The sequence below is a fragment of the Cucurbita pepo genome, chromosome 2 (assembly GCF_057944985.1).
Source record: "Cucurbita pepo subsp. pepo isolate OVF chromosome 2, ASM5794498v1, whole genome shotgun sequence".
NCBI lineage: Eukaryota > Viridiplantae > Streptophyta > Magnoliopsida > Cucurbitales > Cucurbitaceae > Cucurbita > Cucurbita pepo.
The window spans coordinates 11578560-11604441 of record NC_141799.1 but is presented as its reverse complement, the minus strand read 5'-3'; the positions used below and the strand labels follow the sequence as shown (position 1 = coordinate 11604441).

Sequence of the window (25882 nt, the reverse complement as noted above, 5' to 3'; positions counted from 1 at the left end):
ATAATCTGCAAATCTAATTGAATGAGTTGAATATGAGCAGAAAGAATAAATAAAAGTGTTATATATTAGTCGACAGAAACACATATCATAATCATCCATCACAATGCCCATCTACGACATGAAAGAGTATAAGTTTGATGTTTCTGATTCACTGCCCCACGCATGGAATCGAAGAACAAATGTGTACCAAACCAAACACCCTTGTGAGATTATGGTAAGTACAGTACTACTAGGTACTTTCTACATTCAGCTTCTTCTAAGGGAAAGAAAACTTGGCATATGACCAAAACATGAAGCAACGGGAAAGTTGGAAGGAACCTCCCTCTTGGCTTTGATATCCTGTCACTCAAACCACGTATGTGTATATACCGACACCGACACGTTCGTCCAGGTGAAGCAATCACACTTGGTATGTTGGGCAAAAAATCAGATCATACCAAACCAAAATCCACAACCATATTTGGTCTTCAACCAACCAATGAAACTTTGATTTCGTAAAATCAAAAATTCTAAGAACGCATGCATATTCGATCTTCAACCAGAGAACTTTGTGTTTGTTTTGTTACCACCTGTATACGACAAAACAATTGCAAATCTTGCAATCCAGTTCACGAAACCTATTACTGTTACCAACTGCTTCCAGGGCATATCTCCATTTTACATGGTGAATGCCTTCTGAGGATGTGCATTTTTTAATCCTCAGAAATGGAGACAATCCCCCTGGAAGTTTGAGGAACCATAGTCCTGTCTGGATGCCATTATCTGTTCGACAGATTACACACATCGTCATCGTCCAATGGAGAACCATGTCATAATCTTGGTTTTAGTCTTAAAGGAGATCAAATGTTTTGCTAATAATTAAAAGAACTCACATGTTTTAAATATGTTAAGAACCTGAAGATGACTTCTGAACCCATACTTGTTTCTGCATATATGCATCAAAGCAAATGAGTTTCTGAAAAAGAAGTGATTGTGTAGCATGAGAGTTAGTCATTTAGCTTAGATGCAGAACCAAACCTCATGGCCACCTGCAACACCTCTTTTGGATGGTTTTCCTTCATTTGGGTTCAAAGATCCATCATCCTTCATAATCTGGACAGCCCCACGACGCCCAACATGTCTAACCGAACCTAGAGAAGCACAGAAGGTGAGTACCTTTGGATATCTCCTAAAATAAGTGATGGACAATATTAAGAAGGTTTGTGAGAAAGTATAACCATTCTCCACTGAACTGCTACGTCCACTCACAGTGGTTGTAACATCCCCAGTCCTGCTTCCATGAACATCATCTTTCATTTCCCCACGGTATGCTGTAAAGGCATTAAAGATAATTAGAGTTATAATTTCATATCTGGAACACAACGTAATACTTCGATCATCGTCCGGTATAATACACAAGCAAGTAGTCTCGTCATCCCCAATGGGTTATAATAGTAGTAGTACCTTCAACCGAGTCAGAAAGCAAATGAGTAGATTGTGAAACAGAGGATTCATCAAGTTGTGAGACTGAGGCATCTGAACGACCACGTGGTGCCCAAACCCCACGATCAGGTCTATCTTTGTTTCTAATTCGTTTTTCTTGCTTCTCACTAGCATTACCCAGGCCATGATGTTCCTTTTTGTTAAACTTATTTTCCATAGCCCTTTTTCCATCCCCTTCTGAACCAGATGGATTTGGATCATTACTGGACATATCATTAGACCCAGATCGAGAATTAATGGAACGAGGTGGTCGCTTCCCATTGTCTGAGTTCAGGATCTGAATTTTTTGGTGAGACTGGGCTACTGATGAACTCTGTCCATGACGTGCATCATTATTTAAAAGAATGCTTCTGATCATGCTTCCACCAGCCTCACGCCTCTGATTCTGTTTTGTAGCATTAGCAGGAGAATTCCCAGAAGATGTCGCGCTCTGAAACTGTAACATGCCATCAGCAATCTGTAAAGGTATCATTATGCATGAACTAGATAAGGCAAGTGTCAAAATATGAGGCAAAAGAACAGAATTGGTACCCACCAAGTTAGCCTAGAGTGAGAATCGAGATCATTCACAGAAGTTAATATCTAAAGAAAAAGAGAGTAACAAAAGATGTAATAACATAATTGGTAAAGAGAACTTAAGAAACATACATGAGATACGTCTCGGCCTTTCCCTTTGAGAAGCAGAATTTTTTTCTTTCCAGAGTCGGCTGTTACATAGACATATGAAACAGAGCCTTCAAATCTAGACGACGAATTCGTTATAAATATGTAGAGCATATTGATATGCAGGAGAATGCATTATCTAATGGAGGACATTGTTTTCTCCCTCTTTTCCTGATGGACATAATATAATACAACAATGGATATGTGCTCCATAGCTAATAATGTATATGTTAACATGCAAGTTTGTGATCTGCACATCACAATATGACAAAATCCAAGAAATAAACAAGATAATTACTAATCAAGGGGGGAAAAAAAGACATTTTCAAGAACATTACTTCTGGGCTCAGGGTAATTAGTAATGCGAAAAACGTAAAATAGTTATGAGAGCTCGCCCCATCGTAGGCAGTGGAATAACAAGTGTTCAGATCTTAAACCATATAGGCTAATGTTCCCCAAGCATAGAATCGGTGAGATAATATAAATCAGACTCATTTTCAACAGTCTAACAATCAATGGACCAGTAACTGAGAAGGATAAGAAAAATGGCAACTTAAATAATGTTGCTGATCACAAAGAAATCTAACCTGTACCAACGTCAGAAATTCCGATTCCACTTGAAGTGGCTGACTGATCCTCTCGCCTCGGCACCAAAATGAAATTTGACTTGTCTCTGCGGTTCGTGTTCTTCCCACTGTCCTTTAAAATATACTGCATATATAAAAGAAAATATAACTAAAATCTTCAGACCAAAAAGATATGACTATAAATTATTCACAAGAAAGGATCACCACAGTAAAAGCATGAAATTTAAGGGGCTAACCTAAAGACTCAATTTTAGCGCTCACTGTTCATAACCTCGAGGTGGTGTGGCATGAGACAGTTTCAATCCCAGTTAGACAAAACTTAAATCATATAAATACTAACCCCACCAATAACGTTAGAAACTTTAGGTTGAGTTCAGTAGAGTCGAAACTTTAGGCTCTGATTAATTATTTTCTGCTTCACCTCATTGTAGAAGGTAAGAATTTCGTAGAAGATCAAGTTTTGAGAGTGGCAGAACTTGCATTAGGGAGTTAACACCATAGACTAAATACAGAGGCCATGTCCTTTGTGTTGAGGCCATACCACCAATGCATTTTTAGGGCATGTTTGGAAGTAATTCTAAAATGGTTAAAATCACGAGTGTTCGAGGATCCAGATCATATCCTTTTGATACCTTGATTTACAACTTTTTTTGAGGCCTTAGGAGTTTTCTTGGTTTGTCATAAAGATTGTGGTTTTCAGTGATCGAGGTCATAAAATATTTCACTAGTTTCTTGCCGCTTAACAGAATATGGCTAGAGAGTAACAAGAGAATCTTAAAAGGTTTCGAGAGTTCTTGGGACTCGTTGGATCCTTCACTAGGTCTAATGCCTCTCTTTAAGGATTTTTATAATCATCCTTTAGGTCTTATTCTTCGTTCGTTTCTGAGATCTACGACAAGACAAGACAGCATACTTCCCCTAAGAAACTAACATTTACGAACTCTAAAAACCTTAGGAAAAAAAAACATTGGAAAAGTAGGACATGCCTTCTTCTTCTCCATCCCTCGCTTCATGGAATTCGACTCATGTTTTCTAGAGGATGCTGCAACACCTCTTTTAACCTTCCGAGGCACTGAAGATCCCTATTGAATGAAAAAACTTACATGAGATAGTGAGAAATTGATGTATTATAAATTGGAAGAGGAAAATAAAAGTCTTCAAGACCACATAGACAACCATCCTAAGAGCATCGGAATTAATAGCATGCATGTCGTTAACTCGTAAGAAAGGAAAAGAAGCTGAAATCGTTACACAAGCAGCAGACAAATTCAAACGAAGAAATGTCAACTTAATGGTAAGTGAATGTATAAATATTAATATAGGTGGTCAGACAGAACCAATACCTTGTGACCTTCATTTTTGTAAACAAGTAGTTTCATTTTCTCTGAAATTTTAAGATATAGCACACAGGTCGACGTGTTAAGAATATCACCTGAGTTCCACTTTCAACTGCTCGTTTCTGGCGAACAAACTCCATGAGAGGGGTAACAATTGGAGTATCTTTTGCAACACCTGCAAAACAAAAGTAGCCATATAAAACTTCTAGACTATCCGAATTTGAACCGAGTAGTATCTCTGCAGCCGTTCATAGCGAAGTTACAGAATGACTACTCAGCGACTTTTTGGCACCCTATTTTACATTATATAACTTATTTGGCCTCGTTCCACATAAGATTTAACAAACGCAATAAACGTCAACAAGTCGTCCATGAACATAATAACAAACCAGATTGCTCTGCTTCTTTTCTTTCCAACTGTATTTCTGCACTTGGAAGATGCTCAGCAGGCTTGGCAATGAGTTTTAAAAACTCCAAATAATCTGGATCTGCTTTCATCAAGAAAAGATAGTTCACATAACCACAATATGCAATATAAAACAAGAACAACCACTTATTCCATCTTCTCACTAACTGATGCTTGCCTTTGTATATAGTCCCCTCACGACCATCCTTCTTAGAAGACGACCTCGGAACACGCTGCGAAGGTGCGTATTCAACTACAGCCTTATACTGAGCACCTGTAACCATTTAACTGAAATAAGCTAAACTGGTATGCAGTCAATTAAAAAGTAAGCTTCAAAAGGGGTAATGTAATCTCTACATATATCATCAATCAGCATTAAGCATAAAGTTGTTATCACCCACTTATCAGAAAAGAATTGAGCTTCAAAAAAAGGTGTCATCTTTACCCTTCTCATTGACGAAAACATGGCCATCAAAAAACTCCGCAAACTCAAAAACATCTTCAGGAATGGTAAAATCTATGTAGGCTCGAGCGTACCTCTGCTCCTTCTGACTGCAAAATTATTTCAGAAGAAACCTCTGAATGAGTAAAAAAGTTTCAGTATTGTGAGGCTTAGTCCAGAGAATCCAAGACAAAAGAGAAGAAAAAGCAGGAAGTATAGTAAGTAAGGGGCATTGGTAATGAGAAAACCCAAATTGGAGGAAGGAGAAAGAAGTGGTGAACATGATTGTAATCAGAGAAACCCCCCAACCCCAGAAAGGAGGAAGGGGGAAAAAGGAGAAAGAAAAATACCCAGTACGCGGTTAGGCTAAGTGAAGGTCCAGATTTGTGGAAACTGAAAACCCAGTTGGTAATACTAATTTATGTGCGGGAAAGATGAAATTAGAAGGAAATTAGAAGGAAATTAGAGGAGGAGGAGGAGAAAAGTGGAACCTGGTCTTTCCGGGACGATAGTAACAGGAATTGTAGCGACCGGCGAAGCGATCATGAATATGGTGGAAGAGATCTGAGTGAGGGAGAGAAGGGGGCAAGTGCCTAATCACTACTTTGGTCCTCTCCAACGGGTCCTTCATCTGAAAAACCCCCACAATGGGAAGAAGAAGAAGAGCAATTCACAAATTCCTTTCTGCCTTTTACCCTTTGGTTTTTGTTTCTAAATTTCTCAACAATTTTTAGCAAAAGACGGAGAAATATATTTCTTTTTTCTTTTTTCTTTTTTTTTTTTTTTTTTTTTTTTTTTCTTTTCTGGGGAATGTTGGCAATTTGGGCTTTCTAAACGACCACACACTGTTTTTGGGCTTCGCGGAACCCGAACTCTGTTTCGGCCCATTGGACTTTTTCTGGCCCATAATAGCTCGCCTTCGGCCCAACTAAAAGGCCCTCTTTTCAGTGGAATATTTTAATTTTTTTTAAATGTAATAGGTATAAATTATTATTAAAAACTAAATAATTTGAAAAAATGAGATTTGGCTATTGTAAGTTCTAACACCACCGATCAAGATGTCGTCGAGCTAGAAAGCTCTTCTATTCATGCTCCTCAAAGTTGGAAACGTAAGAGAATCATGGTTCCTGCTTCTTCTATACCAGCCACACTTGGTTCACTTGCTAGAAATACGTGTACGCTGCAAGATTTCACTGGTCGGAGAAGGAGAAGAAGCCAAAGGGGGGAAAACGTGCATTAGGGCTTTAATTTCCTTTTTCCAAATTTACCCTTCATCTAAAACTTAAATTTTCATTCCAACCCTAAATTTCTTAGGTTAAGAAAGTAAACTCGATTCAATATTAATTAATATCGTTAGCGATAATTGATAATATCTAAACTAGTCGGAACATAGTAAAATAACCTTCTTGAATACATTTAGCTTATTAACTCAATTTCTCGGTCATAATCATTCAATCCACTACTTTCATGAAACATAAAATTCTTTCAAAATTGATTAATTTAAAAAAGAAAATCAAGCTCTAACTAATTCATGCACGAGCTACGATCCTTAAAACAAAAAGCTAATCGAATTCAAGCACGATAGATAAAGGTTCAATATGCGAAATCAATAGAATAAATATCGAGAAAGACAACCCTAGATAGCCGTTCTTTAATATCCATTGAGCAAAGAAGATAATATATAGAATATTAATGATACGTGTAATATTAATATAATTCGAAACACATAAGCAGCAAAGCACATCACAAACATGATCATCATGATCATTAATAATCGCTAAAATTAATTAAAATAAAATCATCACAAAATGATGGGCATATTTTATTATAATCCTTTTTTGTAACCTCAATATTTTCTAAACCTTAATTAATACAAACATCTGTCCCATCATTACAGTCTCCAAAACATCGGGAAATCATCATATCATCATCATCTCTGCATCAAACAATATGATGGAATTAATAAGTTAAGTTCAGAGATTAAATCATGACCCAGAAAAAACTATTAATTTCTACCTGAGATGAAGCAAGTAGCTCTAGTCTTGGTGAGAGAAAGTGACAGCTCCACCTTCCATGATATTAGGAGAGAAGAAATTGCGAGAAGCCAATGCCTGAATTGCATTCAGTTCTTGTCCAGACTCCATGTTTGCTTGATGAAGCCTCTCCACCTCTGCTATCTACAACAAACAAAACCCAAAATTTTCCTATCACTTTATAACAATCTAAACTTACGTTAACGAGTAAAAGTGTTCAAACTACCTGAGTATTCGATCAACTTGAACTACTCGACCCAACTAAGGTTGGATTAGATTTTTTTCAATCTGGGTTGGGTTGAATTTTTGAAAATCCGAAAAAATTCGAGTCAGTTCCCGAGTTGACATTCAATCCAACCTAACCCAATCCCGGGTTGTGAATATTTGAAATTCGAAATTTTTATGAGATTTTAGTTATTAATGTAACATGGAACGTGAATAAGTAATTTTTTTTAAAATAAAAAGAACCCAACAATCTGACCCAATCTGACCCAACTCGAGAATATATGGTTATATTGGGTTGTGAACTCTATTCGAGTTACTCGGGTCACTAATTCAACCAACTCAAAATTTCAAAAGATTTTCTGAATCCAATTCAATCCATGTACAACCTTATCAACGTATAACGACGTACGTACCTTGGTTCTAATACACACATTTTCGTTCTCGAGTTCGATCTCCTATAGAATGAAGTTGATAGAGTTCAAAAAAATGTTAAGAATATGAGGAAAAAGAAAGGTAAAATGGGGCAAACAATGGAGAGTACCCGTTTCTGCAGGTACTCAATTTCAGCTAGCAACATTTCATGCTGTTCATCAAACAAACAAACACATAATTAATGATTTCAAAACAAAAAAAGAAAAAAAAAAAAAAGTTTTAGATCGAAAAAAGAAAGTTGACCTTCTTTGATCTGATCCTAGTGATGCCTCTTTCGAGCCTATTCTCCAGCTGCTTCAGTTCTTTCACTGTAAGAGCACTCAAGGAGTCCCCCATCAAGTGCCTAACAAGATTGCTTCAACCAATGAGAGTAGCACATTCAAGCCAGCTTAGATATCATCCTTTTGGCTAAATATATATCATTCTCTTTTCAATATTCTCTCATTTTTTTCCAATTTTCTCCCCAATTAGGGACCAAATTGAAACAATGAAACAAATATTAAACAGAAAAATCATATATTTAGCCCAATAATGAATCAAATCAATGTGTATATAATATGAATATGATACTCAGAAGAATCACATATAATAATAACCTGTTGGAATTCTGAAGCATTTGGATTTGTTGGCGCAGCTTTGCTGATTCTTGCTGATAATACTTCATTTTTTTTTTTTTTTTTTTTTTTTGTTCAAACCATATCATATCATATAATATGTTAGCCTTAATGAATATGAACATTTTAATGAATAACTTTAAACGGGTTGATTAAGAGCAAACTCGTCGTAGAGATTGAATTGAAACTTTTAAGACACGAATGGAATTAATAAGGTATTTGAAAGGGAAAAGAAATGGAGCTGACTTGAGTATTTAGTTCAGTGACAGAGCTGGTGGCTGAGCTATCAGAACAAGCCTTCTTGTACCTATCAATAGTAGTTTTGATACTGCATGCAAACAGTTCATACAAATTAGTAATCAATTAGTTTGTTCTTGTAATAAACTTGTGTTCATGGTAAACTCAGCTGCAAAATCACTTCCAGTTATTGCCAAAACATATGTTACTGAGCTTTTGTCATGAAAATGATGAAATTACAGAACTGATAGTACCATTATTTATTATTCTGCATGCAAAACAGTTCATACCTAATAACACACTTTTTTAATCCAACATTCAATAAATATTCACCATAATTCTGTGTGGAGTTTTGTTTTTTTTTTTTTTTTGTCAAAATTCACGACCCATAAAAGTAACAGGGATGTTCATACAACTCGATAATTTTGACCAATCCAAACTATTTAACGCAAAGCAAATCATTGATTTGGTTCGGTTAGATTTTTTTTTTTTTTTTTTACTCTTTGGGTTGGGTTGAATTTTTGGAAAATAAAATATTCGGGTCGGTTTGTAGGTTCAACTCGACTAACCCGAAACAGTATTTCAACCCAATTCTACTTTTAAAAAGAATAAGAATATTTAACATTTATAAGAGAGGTTACTCATTAGTTGTGAACAGTAAATGTTTAATATTTGAATTTGATGAGATTTTAGTTATTATTGCGTGGATAAATAGGATTCTTATAAATAATTTTTAATAAAAATATAATAACCGGACAACTTAACCCAACCCAACGTGAAAATAAAGAGTTACGTTGAATTGAGCTGTGAACTCTATTTAGGTTGCTCTGATCACCAACCCAAATAACCCGAAATTTCAGGTTGGTCCAAGATTTTTCTAACCCAACCCAATACAACTCATGTATACCTTTACCTAAAAGAGAAAAGAACGACGGATAACGTAACAAATCTCTTCATATTTCTACCATGGTTTGATATGAAGAAAGATGGAAGTGGTAGTATAATGGGTAGTGTTTTGGTAGGGTTCATTATTGTGATAGCAAACCCTACAAATCTCCATGGCAGAAGCTTAAGCTTTTTGACATGAAAATGGGAAGAGGAAAGGGCATGGGAGTAAGAGACAGAGATTGTTTGTAGAAGGAAAAAAACAGAGCTTTGAATCATAAAATTCAATGCTGCATGGGAAAGCATAAACATGTTTTGTCAGTTTTCTCAACATCCACAAACCCTAAACCCTTCCAATTCAATTTTTTTTTTGAAATTATTAAGGTTTGTTAACATAGATATGTGGTTCTGACAGACAAATCTGAATCTTAAACATAAAAAACAAACAGACACAAACCTAGGAAATTACAAATCCAATCACTCAACTGGATGATATTATATTAAATAAATATAAATTATGTTATTAAAAATATTTTTAGCCCTAGAACTGCAAGGGAACATAGAGTTTGAAATTGAATGAAGGGTTTTGTTTTTTTTTTTTTTGTTTTTTTTGTTTTTTTTTTTTTTTTCCATTTTAATGAAATTAAACAGTCTCATGCCTCTTAAACCTAACTCTATATCTCTATTCCAACAATCAAACATGGGGTTTTGGTAGGGATATGGTCTCCAACAATGGACCCAATTCTATCGTTCTAATTCCCCGTTCTTTCTTGTACTCCAAAATATGTCTTAATCAGTTGAGCTATGTTTCGATTCCTGTTACTAGTGTTAAAAAACTCGATCAACCCAACCCAACTTGGTTTTGAATCTAACTGAGTTGGGTCGAGTTCGAATAAATGATCTAAACAACCGGAAGCAACCCAACTCAAAAATTAGAAATTGAAGGAACGGAAGAAGACCCATTTGATGTAATTATTTAAAAAAGGGGAGAAAAGAAGGGAACCTGTTGTTGGAGTACTCATAGAGACGGCCACGGCTGGAGAAGACAATGAGGGCAACTTCAGCATCACAAAGAACAGAGAGTTCATAAGCTTTCTTCAAGAGACCATTTCTTCTCTTGCAGAAGGTGACCTGACGATTTGTTGTGTTTTCGATTCTCTTTATCTCAATCTTTCCTCTACCCATATCTTATTCAGAACCCAACAACAACAATATTTGGTTGTTGTATGATGAAAACAGATCTAAATGATAGATATGAAGAGAACAGACCTTAGAAATATGCAAAATCTTATTCAAATCTGTATTAAGATTTAGAAAGAAAGAAAGAAAGAAAGAGAGAAAAGGAAAGAAAATGGGTGAGTGGGAGTTTGCCTCAAACTGATACAAGACATTGGAGTTTATGCCTCTTTTAAAACTTCTCCCCCACCTGCAAATTCCCACCAAAACCAGCAATTTTTCTTCCTCTTTCCCTTTTTCTTTCTTTTTTTTTTTTCAATTACCCTTTTGCCCCTTCCTTCCCGATCTATTCTTTTACGAGCGTTTATGTTTAAAGTCGACAATATCGTATCATTCACAAACGAAGGTTCGGATGCTTCTATCATCCTCCTCTTTCCCAACCTTACCCACAACTATTCTATAGTTGCATGTAATCTCTGTAAGGGTCCACTCGAAATTTCAAGTTCGTTAGGTGGTTGACTCGAGCCGCTTGAATAAAGTTCACAACTCAACCCAACTCTTTATTTTCACGTTTGGTTGTTGGGTTATTGTTATTTTTTTTAATTATTTAAGAAAATTTTATTTATCCGTGCTATATGTGTTATGTTATGTTCTTGGTAGGATAGAGTTGGATTGTAACTCTATTTTCGAGTTGACTAGGTTGACTTAATCAAAACATGTTGAGTTACGAGTAGGTCTAAATTTTCAATTTTTCGAATTGGTTAGATTCTCGAATTATTTGAACACTGTTCATAAACAAATACATATAGCTAGTCAAATGTCTAAGACACGAACAAACTAGCAGTAATAAACACATACTTATTTAGGTCGGTGATTCAAATTTCTATACCGAATATTTATTAAAAAAGAAAAAAAGAAAAAAAAAAAAAGGAGAAGATATGTTATTTTAGATACTCTTAGGGTTCAATAATTGAGCTGTATGGGTCAGTTGCTAAGTCAACGTACCTAAGATTTTTCAACTTACATCTATAATTTTAATTGAACGATATCATTTTTTAATTTTGGTTTAAACCCAGAAAAAGAGTACCTTAATATCACTATTTATCTTGGTATCGAGAGGATTCTGGTTCAAGTAATAATCTAAAAGATCTATGGTATATAGATGAGATTGGATGGTTTATCTTCGTATCATTATGCATACGACCCATTTTAAAATTGTTACAAATGATTTGATTCAAATCATTCATGCGGAGACATGTGAGTGCGAGTATCATATATAACAAATTTATATAAGAATGGACTACGCAATATTCTCTTTTTATAAATACTTTAATTGAGAATATTAATATTTCACATGACAATCATATGCACCCGTTTTTAATTCTGAGTGAGTTATGGACTCCTAATTATGAAAGTTTGTCCTTTGATTTGCATGGGTGAGAATGACTTTTGTAGCTAATTCAATATGCTTACCATTACGAGGACTTAATCAAATAGAGAGTTATAAGCATAATTTCATGAGAAGAAATTCACTCTTTCCCATATAAGATTAGTACATGAATAGTTCCCAAGTTTTGATTTGGAGACTGGAATAATAGGGCCCACCCTCTCATTAGGTTGGAGGAATTTGGTTTATTAAACAAACTCTTGACTCTAATAGTACTTATGAACAACCTGTGAAAGATCGACTTGCTTGTAATGATTATATAAATGAACACAACTTGTTCTACCGTGCATAAGAATGCAACTCTAAGTCTATTGGATAGGTTAAATGAAAATATATATTTGAAATTTACCCAAGATTCAAATTAGTTAAAAATCAATTCATGCTCGTCATGTTGCGGTCTTGCTCTTATCGAAAAATCATTTTAAAACATGGTAGTATTAAAAATACTCAGTAAGGCACTCCTCTATTTGGGTTAGATATATAAACCATGTATAGTTCAGCATTCAAAATCGAAGAACCCTAGTAGTAGATTACCCAAAACACACCACGTACAATCTACTCATCTAAAACAGTTTTAAGCAATCAATCTGCAGTAACTATAGGTGATTAGTTACTTGAAACACAGAGAGTGTAACCCTTACCACATTTATTACATTCAAAATCATAACATGCACATATGCCGTCTCAAAACATATACTTTCTTGATCAAATAAGCATGACATCTGTGGAACAACATACACATCCAACTGTATTTTAGAAAAAGTTGGGTTGGTGACTAGAATGACTTCATAGCCAACCCCACGATTTCCTATTTTATTTCATTTTATATGATAGGATACAATACTATTATATTATATTTTTTTTAGGATTTTACCTTTCGAGTTCATTCAATTTCTTTTTTATTAGTTTCGACTACATCAGTGCATACATACCTATAGTCTGACCTGAGATGAATTGATACTCACTTAATATCTATGTACAAGTATATGAACCGTGTGTAGTGAACTAAATGCACATATAATTTTACTCGTAAAAGAATGCAGAGTTCAAGAGCAATTAGGTTTTAAGTTCAAATAGCCACGATCGTAAAAAAACATGTTGCATGTTGATATGAAGTTTTTAGAAATTTGATCTACCAACCTTAACGAAGAATAAAACATTTAGATCTAGAATATCTAACAGCTCCAAAACCATAAACAATTAACCCAAGAGAAATTTTGGAACGGATTATGATCAAGATCAAAAGTAAAGAAAATTTGTTTCTAAACTTGTGATTCGAATCACTGCACAAGATAACTTGATCTAGACCACTTGAATGAGTTTAACATGTATATCTAAACACAAAAAATGCAAAGGAACACGCTCATATAAACATAATATGTAATTTCATTTTAATATCCAAAATCTTTATACTAATATGACCTTAAAAATAAACCTAGGAAAAATTGGAAGATTATAACTCTCACGCCCATCATTACTTTACCAACCAGTAGTAATTAAAACGTTAAAAATAATATTTTAAAATTGAAAAAATGCAACGAAACCTCTCAAAATCCAACCATATCCAGAAGATACCTTATCTTATATCACACATGTTTGCATTTCCTAACCCTAACATTGAGGTTACTTGCCGAGCACTATATTTAAATACTCAACGTTTTCCAACTTTTATATAGTTGACCGTGTCTACTACAAATGCCATGAGATAATTCGTATTAGATAGCTTTCACACTTTAGTCATTTTTTCGGAATATTTCTATTTTCTATTTTAACTCCGTTTAGTTTCTAATTCCAAGTTTTGTTTAAACTTAAACCATTACAAGTTTTGAGGTATTTTTAAACAGGAACTTGGGTGAGTATCTTTGAATTCTAAGTCTTTCTGAGTCATCTTATTCTTAAGATCAGTCGTTCATAGTTTGATGGGTAAGAAAGTAGATTATGGGTGAGGTGGAAAAAGGGAAGGAGGAGAGAGAATGGACCACTTGGTTGCCTTATTTTGGCTAACAAACTAAAAATCTTAAAATTGAATACTTTAACCAAATTAGGGTTTGGTGTGGGGGCTTTGATTCCTCACCCAAAATGCTCATTTCTTCGCCTTTTGTTAACCCAATTTCATCTCCTTTTTTGGGAAACCCCATTTTTGGTGGTCCATAAACAATCAATGCTTTGCTTATTATAATCTCATTTATTACCTTACAATTTTTTTTTTTTTTTTTTTTAAAATAAAAAATTTGATAAAAAAAAGAAAAAATCAGGTAGAATTTTGAATTAAATTATAAGAAAAATGGTGGAAGTCAACTTTGTAGGGGTAAAACGGTCTTTTCCGTCCGCAGTAACTATTTAAGGTGTTTATATTTTTACCATAATGCAGTGTAATGGAAGATGAGTTAATAATTGATTAAATTAGATATTAATATTAAAAATAGGCCAACATGAACCAATAATACACATTAAATGATTCAATAACTTGTACTAATCTTGTAGTACTAATGTGTAACGGTATTATTATTATTATTATTATTATTATTATTATTATTATTATTATTATTATTATTATTATTTGAATTGAAAAGGGAAATTTAGCGGTATGATTTTATGTACAAATCTCACTTTCTTCGCCCTTAAATAGAAACCTCTTTTTCCAATATTGTTTGGGTTACTTTGGGCATTCATAATTACCCAACAACTTACAACACCATTGCCCTTCTTAAACCTCAACTATTACCCTACATCTACCTATTTACCCGAGCAAGATCGTTAAATTGCATGGGGTACCCGCGTTCGTTGTATCTTCTCGAGATTTCTACTTCAATTCTACTTTTTTTTAAAAAGTGCGTAGAAGGAATTAGATACCCAGTTGTACGTAGATCTAGAATACTAAGTGAACCGTGTTTGAAAGTAAGGGGTAGTTGAATTTATGTTTCATTGAATCGTTTGAGATTTTGGAGTGAGTTAGATTATAAGTTGTATCGAGATATGCACAAAGTTGTTGTGGTTCGATAGCACTTGCTTCACAACACGAGTCTTTTTTTATGATGTACATTTGTTGAATTGGGTCTTGAGACCGCCGCCGGCAGTACACAATGTCATCTTAAGCTGCTACAATAGCTGCCAGTTAGTGAAACCTCTATTTTTGGTGTGTTTTCTTTTGTCTATAGCAATGGTTGATTTGAATTTAACATACGTGTTTTGGTGATGCTAGATTTAGGATACTCATACTCATTATCTTGTTGGAAATGTAATTGAGTAGGTGACTTTTTTATTGACTTAATTTTTTTTCTCCTAAAATTGTTCGATATGTATACACGTGTATGAGTCTAGGGTTTATATGGTGTGATAATTACATGATGTGTGCTTGAGTAATTAGTCACCAAGGTTATCGAGAGGAGTAATCAAGGTCACTGTACTCGATAAGCCTAAGTTTTTATTGATTGGTTCCATAAGAATCGGAGTGTTGTTCTTAGACATTATCGATGGTCCACGACTTTTAGAAACTTCTCACTGGTGTACGTGCTTGGTGAATAGTGTTTCTTTGTATTGATTATAATTGAGCTAGATGATTCTGATTCATGTCAAGTTCGAAACGAGTGATCCGATTTTGAAAAGAAAATTGGTTCCTTGATTTTTCTTGTTATCGAGATATGTAGGTAGATATATCTAGCCCTGTTAGGCAGTGTCTTGTTGTTTTAATATGTCGGGATTTATATCCTAAAGACTTGTAATTAATTTTGGTTATTTTATTTACAATTTAATATTATCTATTGTATGAAAAATCTACTTTTATTAGTGTAACCTTCAACAAAAAAATACGTGGTTGACGTACAAAAGGATTATGTTCAAGTAATGATCTAAATAGTCTATAATATATGGATAAGGTTTAGTGCTTGATCCTGGTAACAGATTGATATGATCCACTATGTAATTCTTACCCATCATTTGATCCAAATCGTTCATGTGGAGACATGTGAGCATGAGTATCTTATACCATGAGTTTATACAATGAGCATGAGCATGAGTATCTTATACTGCGTTGAGAGAAACTTAGTTTATTGTTGGATCATAAACTTTTGACCAAACTGTAATTATGAACCAGTCGTAAAAGATAACTTACTTGTAATGTTTATATTAATAGATACAATTTGTACTACTGTGCATAAGAGTTCAATTATTAGTTTATATTAGAGTGACCTATAGTTAATGATTGAAAACCGATTAATTATAAGTTATATTATGATGTGATTATGTTATGTTATAGAGCTATGTTGTGATATCGATATTGAATGATGCATGAACCTTCATATGTCATGCCATGCCGTGTAAACTAATGTTAGCATGTTCGCACTACGCCTATGAGATATGAAAAAGTCATGTACGTTAATCGTGACAGACATGACAAGTATTATGTATGTATGTCTTATAAAGATGTTATGTCATGAAAATAACAGAGGCATGACTTCCATCATAAGTATATGTCATGATTTAGAGGTGTCATATTCATCGGAATACTTGCCTCTTATGATTAGTACTAACACGTATATTACGATATCTATTTATGTCGTGATATTATACCTCAAACAATCAAACTGGATCTAAAAAATGACCTAACCCGACCCAATCCAACTCACAAATATCCTTTCTAAATTGTTACATAATTTTTAACCTAAAGAAATTCAGAAGAATTTAATATTTGGAGTAAGTGGACAGGTGAAAGATTGAAAACCATCTTCAATGTCTTTCTCTTGCCCCAATGAGACTATTAGACTAACTCAGAGCAGTTTGTTTGGGCCAAAACTATTGAACTAAGTCTTAAAGCTATGAGTACCTGCTGGTGCTGGCTGCTCCACAAACCACCAAAATTCTTAGCTCAAAACAGCCTCTGCAAAAGTGCTTTACTACATGTTCAGACAAATCAGAACACAAATCAACTGGGTCAAACCAAATCCGTTTATCATAAACCTTCAACTTTTCAATAAAAACACAATACAACTGGGTGATGTTCATTGTGAGGTCCACATCAATTGTGGAGTGTAAACATATTACTAACATACACGTATTAAAAGACTTGAGGGAAATTCCGGAAAAATCCAAAAAGGACAATATTTGCTAGTGGTGGGCTTAGGCCGTTACATTCATCCTCTCACTTTCATGTTCCAATTCAACCGAGCTGGTATAAGTTTGACAAAACATGAAAGTCTAACTTGGCAGCCCTGATTAGCTTATTTATGAGAGTTTCAGAATAGCTCTGCATCAAAAGGTAACTAATGGCAGCCCTGATTAGCTTATTTATAAGAGATTCTGAAGTTCTGAGCTCTACATCAAAAGGTACCTAATGTCATCTAACAATCTACGTCTCTAAAGTTTTCGATTCATGGTCACGGTAGTAACTATTGGTTATTATCAATGATTCTCAAATGGTACAATAACAAAGGTTTCTTCAGAATCAAATGTCATGCTCAGTATTCAATCTCCATGCATTTTCTAATATGAACAATTGTCTAAACAATGATTTATATTTGAAACATGCCTCAGAGATCATACACATGTATAGATGAATGATTGAAGGAGCAATAACATTATTCAAAACTAATTGACAACAAAGAATTTGCTATGATTTTACGAACAAAAAACAAAATCAGGATAAGATCAAAAAGCTTGTACATATCATTAAACAAAAGGCAATGGAATCCGCAATGTGCACCTCCTCTTAATTGGTTGGATATGGAGGATGAGGATCAGAGAGCTCAATCCCGAAGGCCAAGTTCGACTTCGAGTTCATCGTCATCTTCAAACAGCTTGAGAAGACGGGCATGTTGTTCTTCTCTCTTCTTCTTTTGCCATAATTTGAATAGAATCACAGAAAACGCAATGAAAGTCACCACACCTAGACATATGATTAGCATCTTGATCCCTGTTGATGGACTCTTCGGAGCATCGGGCTTTTTAGTTTTACCATCTTTAGCACTTGAATGATCACCTGCTAACACTGGAATGACAAGAAAAACAAAACCAAAACCAAAACCAAACAATCATTTGTCAATCCAACATCAACTCGAGGTCTACAAGTTATAAGACACATTCAAATTCAAATTCATTTTCATTCATCTTGTTTTTCCTTTTCACAAAAGTCAAAAACGTACAAAATTAAATCATCACTATTTGAAATGCCTCCTCAAGAAACACAAATATACAGCAAGCGGCAAAAAGGGAGGAAAAAGGCAAACAGGGTATTCGTGAAATTGTAGTAATTTTCCAAGAAATTGCAATCAAAATATCGAGTGATCTCTCCCACCATTCATTTTGCTTATTACAATTCAAATGCCATGAATCCTAAGAACGGTAATTCCCCAAACCATTACGGAACAGAACAACGTTACCCTAAAATCTACAATAAAAAAACAATGCGACAATATTTTCAGCAGAAAAGCAACAAGAAATCATCATAGCTACAATTATTTAAGAAATTCAACTCGGTCTAGCTACCAGAGTTACAAAGAACATAAAACCGAATTTAGAATTTGAAAAGCGAAAAGGTGGATTTGTACCTGAAAGAGAATGGAGAGAGAGGGAGAGAAGGAAAGAGAGGAATTGCAGAGATATGGAGCTTCGAGATCGAGACATCCCTTCGCCGATCTCTGCAGCTTTCTCTAGGAGGAGGATTTGGTCGGAATTTCTTGAGAAGGAAATTGGGAAGGGTCGAAAATGGCGGAATTTTAGCTGGTTTTTTATTTTTTATTTTCTCTAATGGAGATTTGAGGGACTTTAATGCAGCGGCAACGGCTGCTAACTTGATTTAACACCCAAAACTATATTTATAATGGCGTTTAATATTTTAGAATTATGGAAAAGATTAATAATTAAAATATAGCCTTTTAAATCGAAAAACTAAAATAAAATATTTAAATTTGACGAGTCATATCATCCTTTAGAAACCATAATATAATCTTAATAATCAACCTAAAATAGTTTAAGAGGTATTGAACATAAAATAGATTTGATCCCGAGGGCTATCGTTTCAAACAAGCCATCATATAGAGTCAATTCAACTGAAACTAAAGAAATTTAAATGCAACTGGAGGAGCTCATGGAGAAGGAGAAAGTTTAAGTCCATGTTCTATACCAGTCTTATTGGTGCCAAAGAAAGATGAAACTTGGTGCATGTGCGTGGATTGTAGAGCTATCAACAAAATCAAAGTATCGACATCCTATTCCTAGGCTAGACAAAACTCTCAAAAAAATCCCATAGATCTACGAGAATACTGAGACAAAAAATCTATAAAACTTCTCGATTTTGAAGGAAAAGGATGATTCAATACCCCGTAACCATCCTTCTCAGTCTAAGAAGTGATTCTTGTATAAAAATCTTGACCGAGATTCAAAGCTTTCAAAATCAAGTTGTGACAACATTCGTTTTAGAATAGATATTGAATGGACACCAAAGCATGCTTATTTGGCTACAAAGAAGAAACTTCACTCCGAGTAGATATTGTCATTAAAAGTTTTCTCTCAAAGTTTTAAAACACATCTACGTAAACACCCTTGTAAGAAATATTTTGTTCCCTCTTCAACTGATCTGAAATCTCATGATCTTTTTATACTAAAATGGAAAGTTGTCCTATAAATCACAATTTGAACCAAGTAAAAGTCCAATAAAGCATTTGCATATAAAGCATTTGCATATATTTCTATTGTCTTAGCATCTAATGCAACATGATCACATTACTAAATCTACTTACTTACCTCTCATGATTATCCGTGAGCGATGAAAACGACTTTTCATATTCTAGCACGCATACATAGGTTTTGTTGGCATGTCATGTCCTTGTATGGGGATAATTATCTTGTCATTGTTGCTGGTGAGATTCTACATCGATTGAGTAGTGTTGAACACAACTCACTGTGGGAAACACTCGCACTCTTTATTAAGACCGATCGAGAAGAGAATACAAGACACTCTGTAGAATACTACTGCTTTTTTTTTTTTTTTTTTTTTTTTTTTTTTTATTATTGTTTTTGGATTTCTTGGATGAATAACCTAGGTAGGGTGGAGGGGTATTTATACGGTAGCCTACGCAATCTAGACCTAACAAATCTAAATCTAGACCTAACAAATCTGAATCTTTTTTCTTAAAATATCTAGATCTCTTTCTCCTCAAATCTCTACTAAAATAAATATACTGGGCTCCTACAATAATTGGGCTTGACTCTATTGGACTAGTGATGATATTTCAACACTCCCCCAGCACTAGTCCTCATTCGCTGCACCATGTTGAGCTGACAGCGAAAACTCTCATGTTTGCTAGTATTCAGCCCTTTTGTAAACAAGTCTGCCACTTGGTCATCTGTCTTGATCTGCTGCATCTCGATTTCTTCCTTTAGGACCTTCTCTCTAATGAAATGGTAGTGCACCTCCACATGCTTTGTTCTAGCATGAAACACCGAATTTTCTGCTTGGCGAATTGCAGATTGATTGTTGCAATGAAGTGGTATTGGATACTTAATTTTCTGGTGCCAATCTTCCATCAAAAGTTTTAACCATGTATTTTCCTGAGCTGCTCCAGCTGCTGCTCTGTACTCTACTTCTTTAGTTGACAATGATATTGTTGGTTGTCTTTTGTTACACCAAAAAATTGTTCTTGAACCGAGCTTGAACACATACCCGGTGATTGATCTTCGGGTATCGTGGTCTCCTTTGACAAATCTCAAGGTCTGTCGAGCTACATCCAAATAAGGCTTCTTCGAATTTTGCATATATTGATCAATGACTCCAACTTCATTTTCGAATTTTTTCGGTTGGTCAATGTAGAACTTTCTGTTTAACTCTCCCTGCAAGAAAGCATTATTCATATCCATCTGCCATAATTTCCAATCTTTATTTACCGTAAGTAATGGAGGAACTTGTACGATAATGATCTTTGCCACTAGACTAATCGTTTCATCATAGTCTAGTCCATATTCTTGAGAGAACCCTGAATCTATAGTCTGAGCTTCGTATCTCACAATTGATCCATTCGGGTACACATTATTTCGTAAGCCCACTTGCAATAGATGAGTTTGGTATCTCTTGGTCTTGACACTAATTCCCAAGTCTGATTTTGTTCTAGGGCTATAGTTTCTTCCTCCATCGCTTTCTGCCAAGTTGAGTTTTGTGATGCTTCTTCATATGTCTCCGGCTCATTAACTTCGTCTTCTACTGCATTGGCATACTCTGGATTTGCCTTTAGGATTATTTCTGAATGTCTGAGTTGTTGAGGTGTCATTTCATTTTCACTAGGCTCGCTTGGTTGAGTCACTTCTTGCTCACCAACACTAGTGTCACTTGAATCTTCAGGCACATCAGCACTTAAGCAAATGTGTACAATTTGCTCCCCCGTCTTTTGTGGAAGAATCTCTTCAGTTTGCTCCTCTGTGTTCTGTAAAAGAATTTCTTCAGTTTGCTCCCCCGTGTTCTGTAGAAGAATTTCTTCAATTTGCTCAAGGCCTGGTAATACTTCCTTCTCTGAGGGCCACCCCTCTTCTATCGCACCGCTTTGATCGTCAATCATGTGGTTTAAGCATCGTGAATCAATGATCCAGTCATCCTCATAATCGATATGCTCTTCCATTATTGCCATGAGTGCTAGCTCGTCTTCTACTATTGGACGTAGTACCTCTGCATCCCATTCATCCTCTATCTTCTTTTTGGATATTACCACATTGCTTTCAATAGACTTTTTCCTGGACCAACAATCTCTAGACATGTGGCCCTTTTTCCCACAATTATAGCAAATACCTCCAAATCCCTTTTCTTGGAAACTCTTGTTGTCGTTCTTCTGAGCTCTCTCAGGTTGTGCAGTTCCTTGGTGGCTTCTTCTTTTGTCACCATTGTATCCACGTTTGGTAGAAGGCCTATTATTGCTCCGACTTTCACTTGTGTAGAGTGCTTCTTCTTCACCCTTCAATGTGATGCCTCCCATTTGTTTAGCCATGGCTTCTTGGCTGGCTAACAAATTTTCGAACTCTACAAGTGATAGTTGAGTGGGCCATCCTTGTACAGCAGTAATGAAGCTTCGATATTCCGGTCGCAATCCGTGGATTATAATCCTCTTCATTCGAGATTCTACAATGGCGGACTTTGGGTCTAGTTCAGTAATCTCCCGACAGATCGATTTTACCTTGTGGAAGTACTAAGCAATCGTCATATCACGTTGTGAAATTGACAACAACTCATTCTCCAGAAGTTGTAGCCTCGTATCATTCTTCTTTGAGAACAACATCACGAACATGTCTCATGCTTCTTTCGGTGTCTTGTCATCCCAAATATGTTCTAACATCTCTTCTCCGATGGTGGTCTTCAAGGCAAACATTGCTTTGCCTGCTTTGATTCTCCATTTGCGCAAAGCGCCGTTAGAACGATCCTCTAGCGGCGTAGTTTCGCACCCGCCAACGATCTCCCAAAGATTACGTCCTTGTAAATAGGACATCATGCATGTTGCCCACGTGTTGTAGTTGTTGTTGCTGAGTTTCTTGATTCCTCCAACGATTTAGAAATCACCCATCGTGTTGGCCATACCTCAGTAATACCAAACAAGCTCTTTCGACACAAGACTTGCAGAGTCACAGACTTCTCACGACACAAAAGAAACTCACTCACCACTAATCTCAAGAAATCGTTTCTGATGTGGAAGATCAGATAGAGCTACAACCATATAGCATACTAAAGATTCCAAGAGATCAGATAACCTACACTAACCTCGCTCTGATACCAAATGTTGAACACAACTCACTGTGGGAAACACTCGCACTCTTTATTAACACCGATCGAGAAGAGAATACAAGACACTATGTAGAATACTACTTGCTTTTTTTTATTGTTTTTGGATTTCTTAGATGAATAACCTAGGTCAGATAGAGCTACAACCATATAGCATACTAAAGATTCCAAGAGATCAGATAACCTACACTAACCTCGCTCTGATACCAAATGTTGAACACAACTCACTGTGGGAAACACTCGCACTCTTTATTAACACCGATCGAGAAGAGAATACAAGACACTATGTAGAATACTACTTGCTTTTTTTTATTGTTTTTGGATTTCTTAGATGAATAACCTAGGTCGGGTGGAGGGGTATTTATACTGTAGCCTACGCAATCTAGACCTAACAAATCTAAATCTAGACCTAACAAATCTGAATATTTTTTCCTAAAATATTACATCTCTTTCTCCTCAAATCTCTACTAAAATAAATATACTGGCTCGTACAATAATTGTGCTTGACTCTATTGGGCGAGTGATGATATTTACGAATCATTTTTTACAAGGGTGTAGAATTTAAAACATCCATGAAAAATTCAAAAGAAAAAGTCCAAAAAGGACAAAATCTAGGAGCGTTTTAGACTAGATGTAATCAACCTTATCCTCAATACATCTGATGCAGAGCATCACTGGTTTTAAACATTCCCACAGAGCGGCTACCAAAATTGCAAACAAATCGAGCAATCACAAGAACAATCACAAACACAACGACAAGAACTGCAAAACACTTGAAAACAACAGACATGAACTTCTTCATCTTCATTCTCCAGCAGCTCCCATACCATTTATTGATCTCTTCAACCATACTCCCCAATCCCATTTCATAGTTCATCTTGATATCTTGAATGAACCCACTTCCAATCTCACAATCCAGACCACTTTTGAGATGGATCTTCAAAACCTCCTCTTTCTTCAAGCTGCTGGTTGAATTCTCAACCCCATTAAACACCTCCACAGCCTGTTCTTCACTGCTCAAATGGTTGTGAACAATCTCTGCTTTCTCCAAGATCTTCAAGTCTTTGGAGTTTCTCAATAACCCTTTCATTAACGCAATGTAATTCACCAAACACTGCGGATTCACCTCTGCCATTGCTTCAAATGCCACTAGGTTTTTAAGCAGAACTTCAGAGAACCCATCAAGATGAATGGAAGGCAATGTTAAAGTGAGCGTTTTCTCATCAAAACGACACTTTAAAACGCCATTTTTGGTGGATTTGAATGTGATTCCAGCAGTTTTCAAGTCTGATGCAGAAGGGATTATCATAGGGAGCTTTTTCTCACACAAATTTGGCTTTGTTATAGATCCTAAAAGTCTAAACAAACGTTGAATTAAACCAAAGGTCTCTTTCACTTGTTGAATGAAGGCTATGTTAATAACAGACCCCAAAATGTTCAAACTCTCACCTAAAAACTGAACAGAAGAAGAAGAAGAATCCATTCCAATTGGCATAGAATAAGCACAGATATTTGCCACAGCCATCTCATCAGGAATAAGCAAGATTAGAAAATACACAAAATGTAGCAAATGGTGGGAAGAATCGAAGATTTCAGGCAAATTGGAGGCAAATCCAAAACATAACAACTCAAATGGGGAAACAGATGCAGAAAATTGGTAAAATAGAGGAGCCAAATAGTTAAAGGGTTCATCGGGGCAAATTTCTTTAAGAACAAGTAATGGAATCTGATTCTCAAGCTTCATCATATCACTAACAATCTCAAATTCAGACCATAATTTCCCATAAAAGATCTCTAAGGGGAGCTTAAGGGGACGATTACTGAACTCATTTTGAAGTAAATCAATAAAAAACAAACCATCAATGAGCACAACCCATGATAAGGTTTCGCCATCAATTTCAAGGGATCCACAGAAACAGCCTCGGATTTCGAGCTCCAATGGCTTAAGCTGATCTGCAAGTTCATGAAGTTGAGGTCTCCATTTCAGATTCTTGGCTTTCCCAAGTTTGAACAAGTCCATTTTGTAAAGCTCTGGCCGGAAATGATGGTACGGCCCCAACGCGATGAACTGGGGTAGGTAAGCCGCCGGGTCGCCGTCGCGAACGGATTCCGGCAGCTGGAAGACGGAAATGGGGGTGTGAGAAGCGGCAAGGAGGGCATTTTGGTGAATGAGATCGTTGATTTGAAGAACCCACTGAGATTTTTGGAGGGTTCCGTTGAGAATGGACATGTTGGAGTGAGTGTTGTTGGAGGTGTGCTCTGTGCCGGGGAATCTGAAGCAGCGAGCAGATGATTTGGTTTAGAAATTAACGAATAAACAGGATAAGAGATTTGCCTTTTTCAAAATATTTTTAAAATATTAAAATAATAATAATGATGACTGTAATTGTCACTTATTGAGGAGAAAAGTCATCTCTGCCACATCACTCCTTCATACACAGTCAGCAAAGACACGTCACCAAGGCTCTCATAATTGAATTCTTAAATATACTTTTTAATGAATGAAATTAAATAAAAAATTAATTGACGAAATTTATTTTTTGGTACAATTATAAATGTCCATCGATATTAATATATCCATAAAATTAAAATAATGATATTAATCTCATATTAAGATATGTGTAATTATTTAATATAGGGTAATGCAACAACAAGGTTGAGATGGCCGAGTTGGTCTAAGGCGCCAGATTAAGGTTCTGGTCCGAAAGGGCGTGGGTTCAAATCCCACTCTCAACATTTATTTTTCGTATTTTTCTTGCTTAGCCGAATATGGCGGGAAGCGCTGACCGGTCAAAAGGTCTTTTCTCAACTATCCAAATGATGGATTTGTGCTTGTTTTTTTAATTCCATCTTTTTTATTATTTATTTCTCTACTTCTTTATTTTTCTTTTAACTCTTTTATTTATTTATTAATTCTTCTTTTTTTCTTGTTTTGTTTTTTTTTATTATTTTTTTATTTTTTTATAAATATGATTCTCTCTTTTTTCTTTTTATCTCTCAATAAATTAAAATAGAGGTATTTTTATGTTTGAATAAGTGAAATAAATTAATTAGATTTAATTTTTGAAATATAACATGTATAATTAATTCTTTAATTTAATTACTGTATTCAGTATCTACCATTAAAAGTTGGTAAAATTTTAATAAAATCATTTATATGAGAATA

General features: G+C 35.2%; 4 protein-coding genes and 1 non-coding gene across 6 annotated transcripts; 1 reads left to right on the top strand and 4 right to left on the bottom strand.

Annotated features, from left to right (window-relative positions):
- Positions 1–46: 46 nt before the first annotated feature.
- LOC111788032 (regulator of nonsense transcripts UPF3) lies at positions 47–5655 on the bottom strand. 2 transcript variants are annotated; one of them, XM_023668166.2, is made up of 13 exons: positions 5409–5655; positions 4921–5027; positions 4654–4749; positions 4459–4557; positions 4165–4244; positions 3719–3814; positions 2733–2856; positions 2131–2189; positions 1444–1939; positions 1218–1310; positions 1018–1130; positions 873–925; positions 47–762 (listed from the first exon to the last, which is right to left on the bottom strand). In XM_023668166.2, exons 1-12 carry the CDS (start codon positions 5546–5548, stop codon positions 887–889), a joined length of 1542 nt encoding a protein of 513 aa, XP_023523934.2. In that variant the 5' UTR covers positions 5549–5655; the 3' UTR covers positions 47–762; positions 873–886. The 2 variants fall into 2 exon arrangements, with proteins under 2 accessions (XP_023523934.2, XP_023523936.2); XM_023668168.2 differs by having other exon boundaries at positions 1444–1918.
- Positions 5656–6704: 1049 nt separating this feature from the next.
- On the bottom strand, positions 6705–10730 carry STK (K-box region and MADS-box transcription factor family protein). The gene is made up of 8 exons (XM_023669695.2): positions 10347–10730; positions 8468–8549; positions 8204–8265; positions 7851–7962; positions 7717–7758; positions 7589–7630; positions 6934–7094; positions 6705–6853 (listed from the first exon to the last, which is right to left on the bottom strand). The coding sequence occupies exons 1-7, from the start codon at positions 10526–10528 to the stop codon at positions 6954–6956; spliced, it is 663 nt and encodes a 220-aa protein (XP_023525463.1). The 5' UTR covers positions 10529–10730; the 3' UTR covers positions 6705–6853; positions 6934–6953.
- A 6727-nt stretch (positions 10731–17457) lies between these two features.
- On the bottom strand, positions 17458–18745 carry LOC111788931 (uncharacterized). Its single transcript, XM_023669514.2, has 2 exons — positions 18509–18745; positions 17458–17949 (listed from the first exon to the last, which is right to left on the bottom strand). The coding sequence occupies exons 1-2, from the start codon at positions 18582–18584 to the stop codon at positions 17708–17710; spliced, it is 318 nt and encodes a 105-aa protein (XP_023525282.1). The 5' UTR covers positions 18585–18745; the 3' UTR covers positions 17458–17707.
- A 4574-nt stretch (positions 18746–23319) lies between these two features.
- LOC111788930 (putative UPF0481 protein At3g02645) lies at positions 23320–25015 on the bottom strand. The gene has a single exon (XM_087121276.1). It carries the CDS (start codon positions 24944–24946, stop codon positions 23366–23368), a length of 1581 nt encoding a protein of 526 aa, XP_086977402.1. The 5' UTR covers positions 24947–25015; the 3' UTR covers positions 23320–23365.
- A 356-nt stretch (positions 25016–25371) lies between these two features.
- On the top strand, positions 25372–25452 carry TRNAL-AAG (transfer RNA leucine (anticodon AAG)). Its single transcript has one exon. It is a non-coding gene; the product is annotated as a tRNA-Leu (tRNA).
- Positions 25453–25882: the final 430 nt, after the last annotated feature.

Excerpts from the sequence above, each read along its gene's own strand:
- LOC111788032 (XM_023668166.2), bottom strand. The coding sequence starts at position 5,548 with ATGAAGGACCCGTTGGAGAGGACCAAAGTAGTGATTAGGCACTTGCCC. Across the intron at positions 4,245-4,458 it reads AAAAGAAGCAGAGCAATCTG|GTGTTGCAAAAGATACTCCA; the intron begins GTTTGTTATTAT and ends TTTGTTTTGCAG. Across the intron at positions 926-1,017 it reads GTGTTGCAGGTGGCCATGAG|AAACAAGTATGGGTTCAGAA; the intron begins GTTTGGTTCTGC and ends GCATATATGCAG.
- STK (XM_023669695.2), bottom strand. The coding sequence starts at position 10,528 with ATGGGTAGAGGAAAGATTGAGATAAAGAGAATCGAAAACACAACAAAT. Across the intron at positions 7,963-8,203 it reads ATGCTTCAGAATTCCAACAG|CAATCTTGTTAGGCACTTGA; the intron begins GTTATTATTATA and ends CATTGGTTGAAG. Across the intron at positions 7,631-7,716 it reads TTGAGTACCTGCAGAAACGG|GAGATCGAACTCGAGAACGA; the intron begins GTACTCTCCATT and ends TTCATTCTATAG.
- LOC111788931 (XM_023669514.2), bottom strand. The coding sequence starts at position 18,584 with ATGTCTCGATCTCGAAGCTCCATATCTCTGCAATTCCTCTCTTTCCTT. Across the intron at positions 17,950-18,508 it reads CTCTCTCCATTCTCTTTCAG|TGTTAGCAGGTGATCATTCA; the intron begins GTACAAATCCAC and ends TTGTCATTCCAG.
- LOC111788930 (XM_087121276.1), bottom strand. The coding sequence starts at position 24,946 with ATGTCCATTCTCAACGGAACCCTCCAAAAATCTCAGTGGGTTCTTCAA.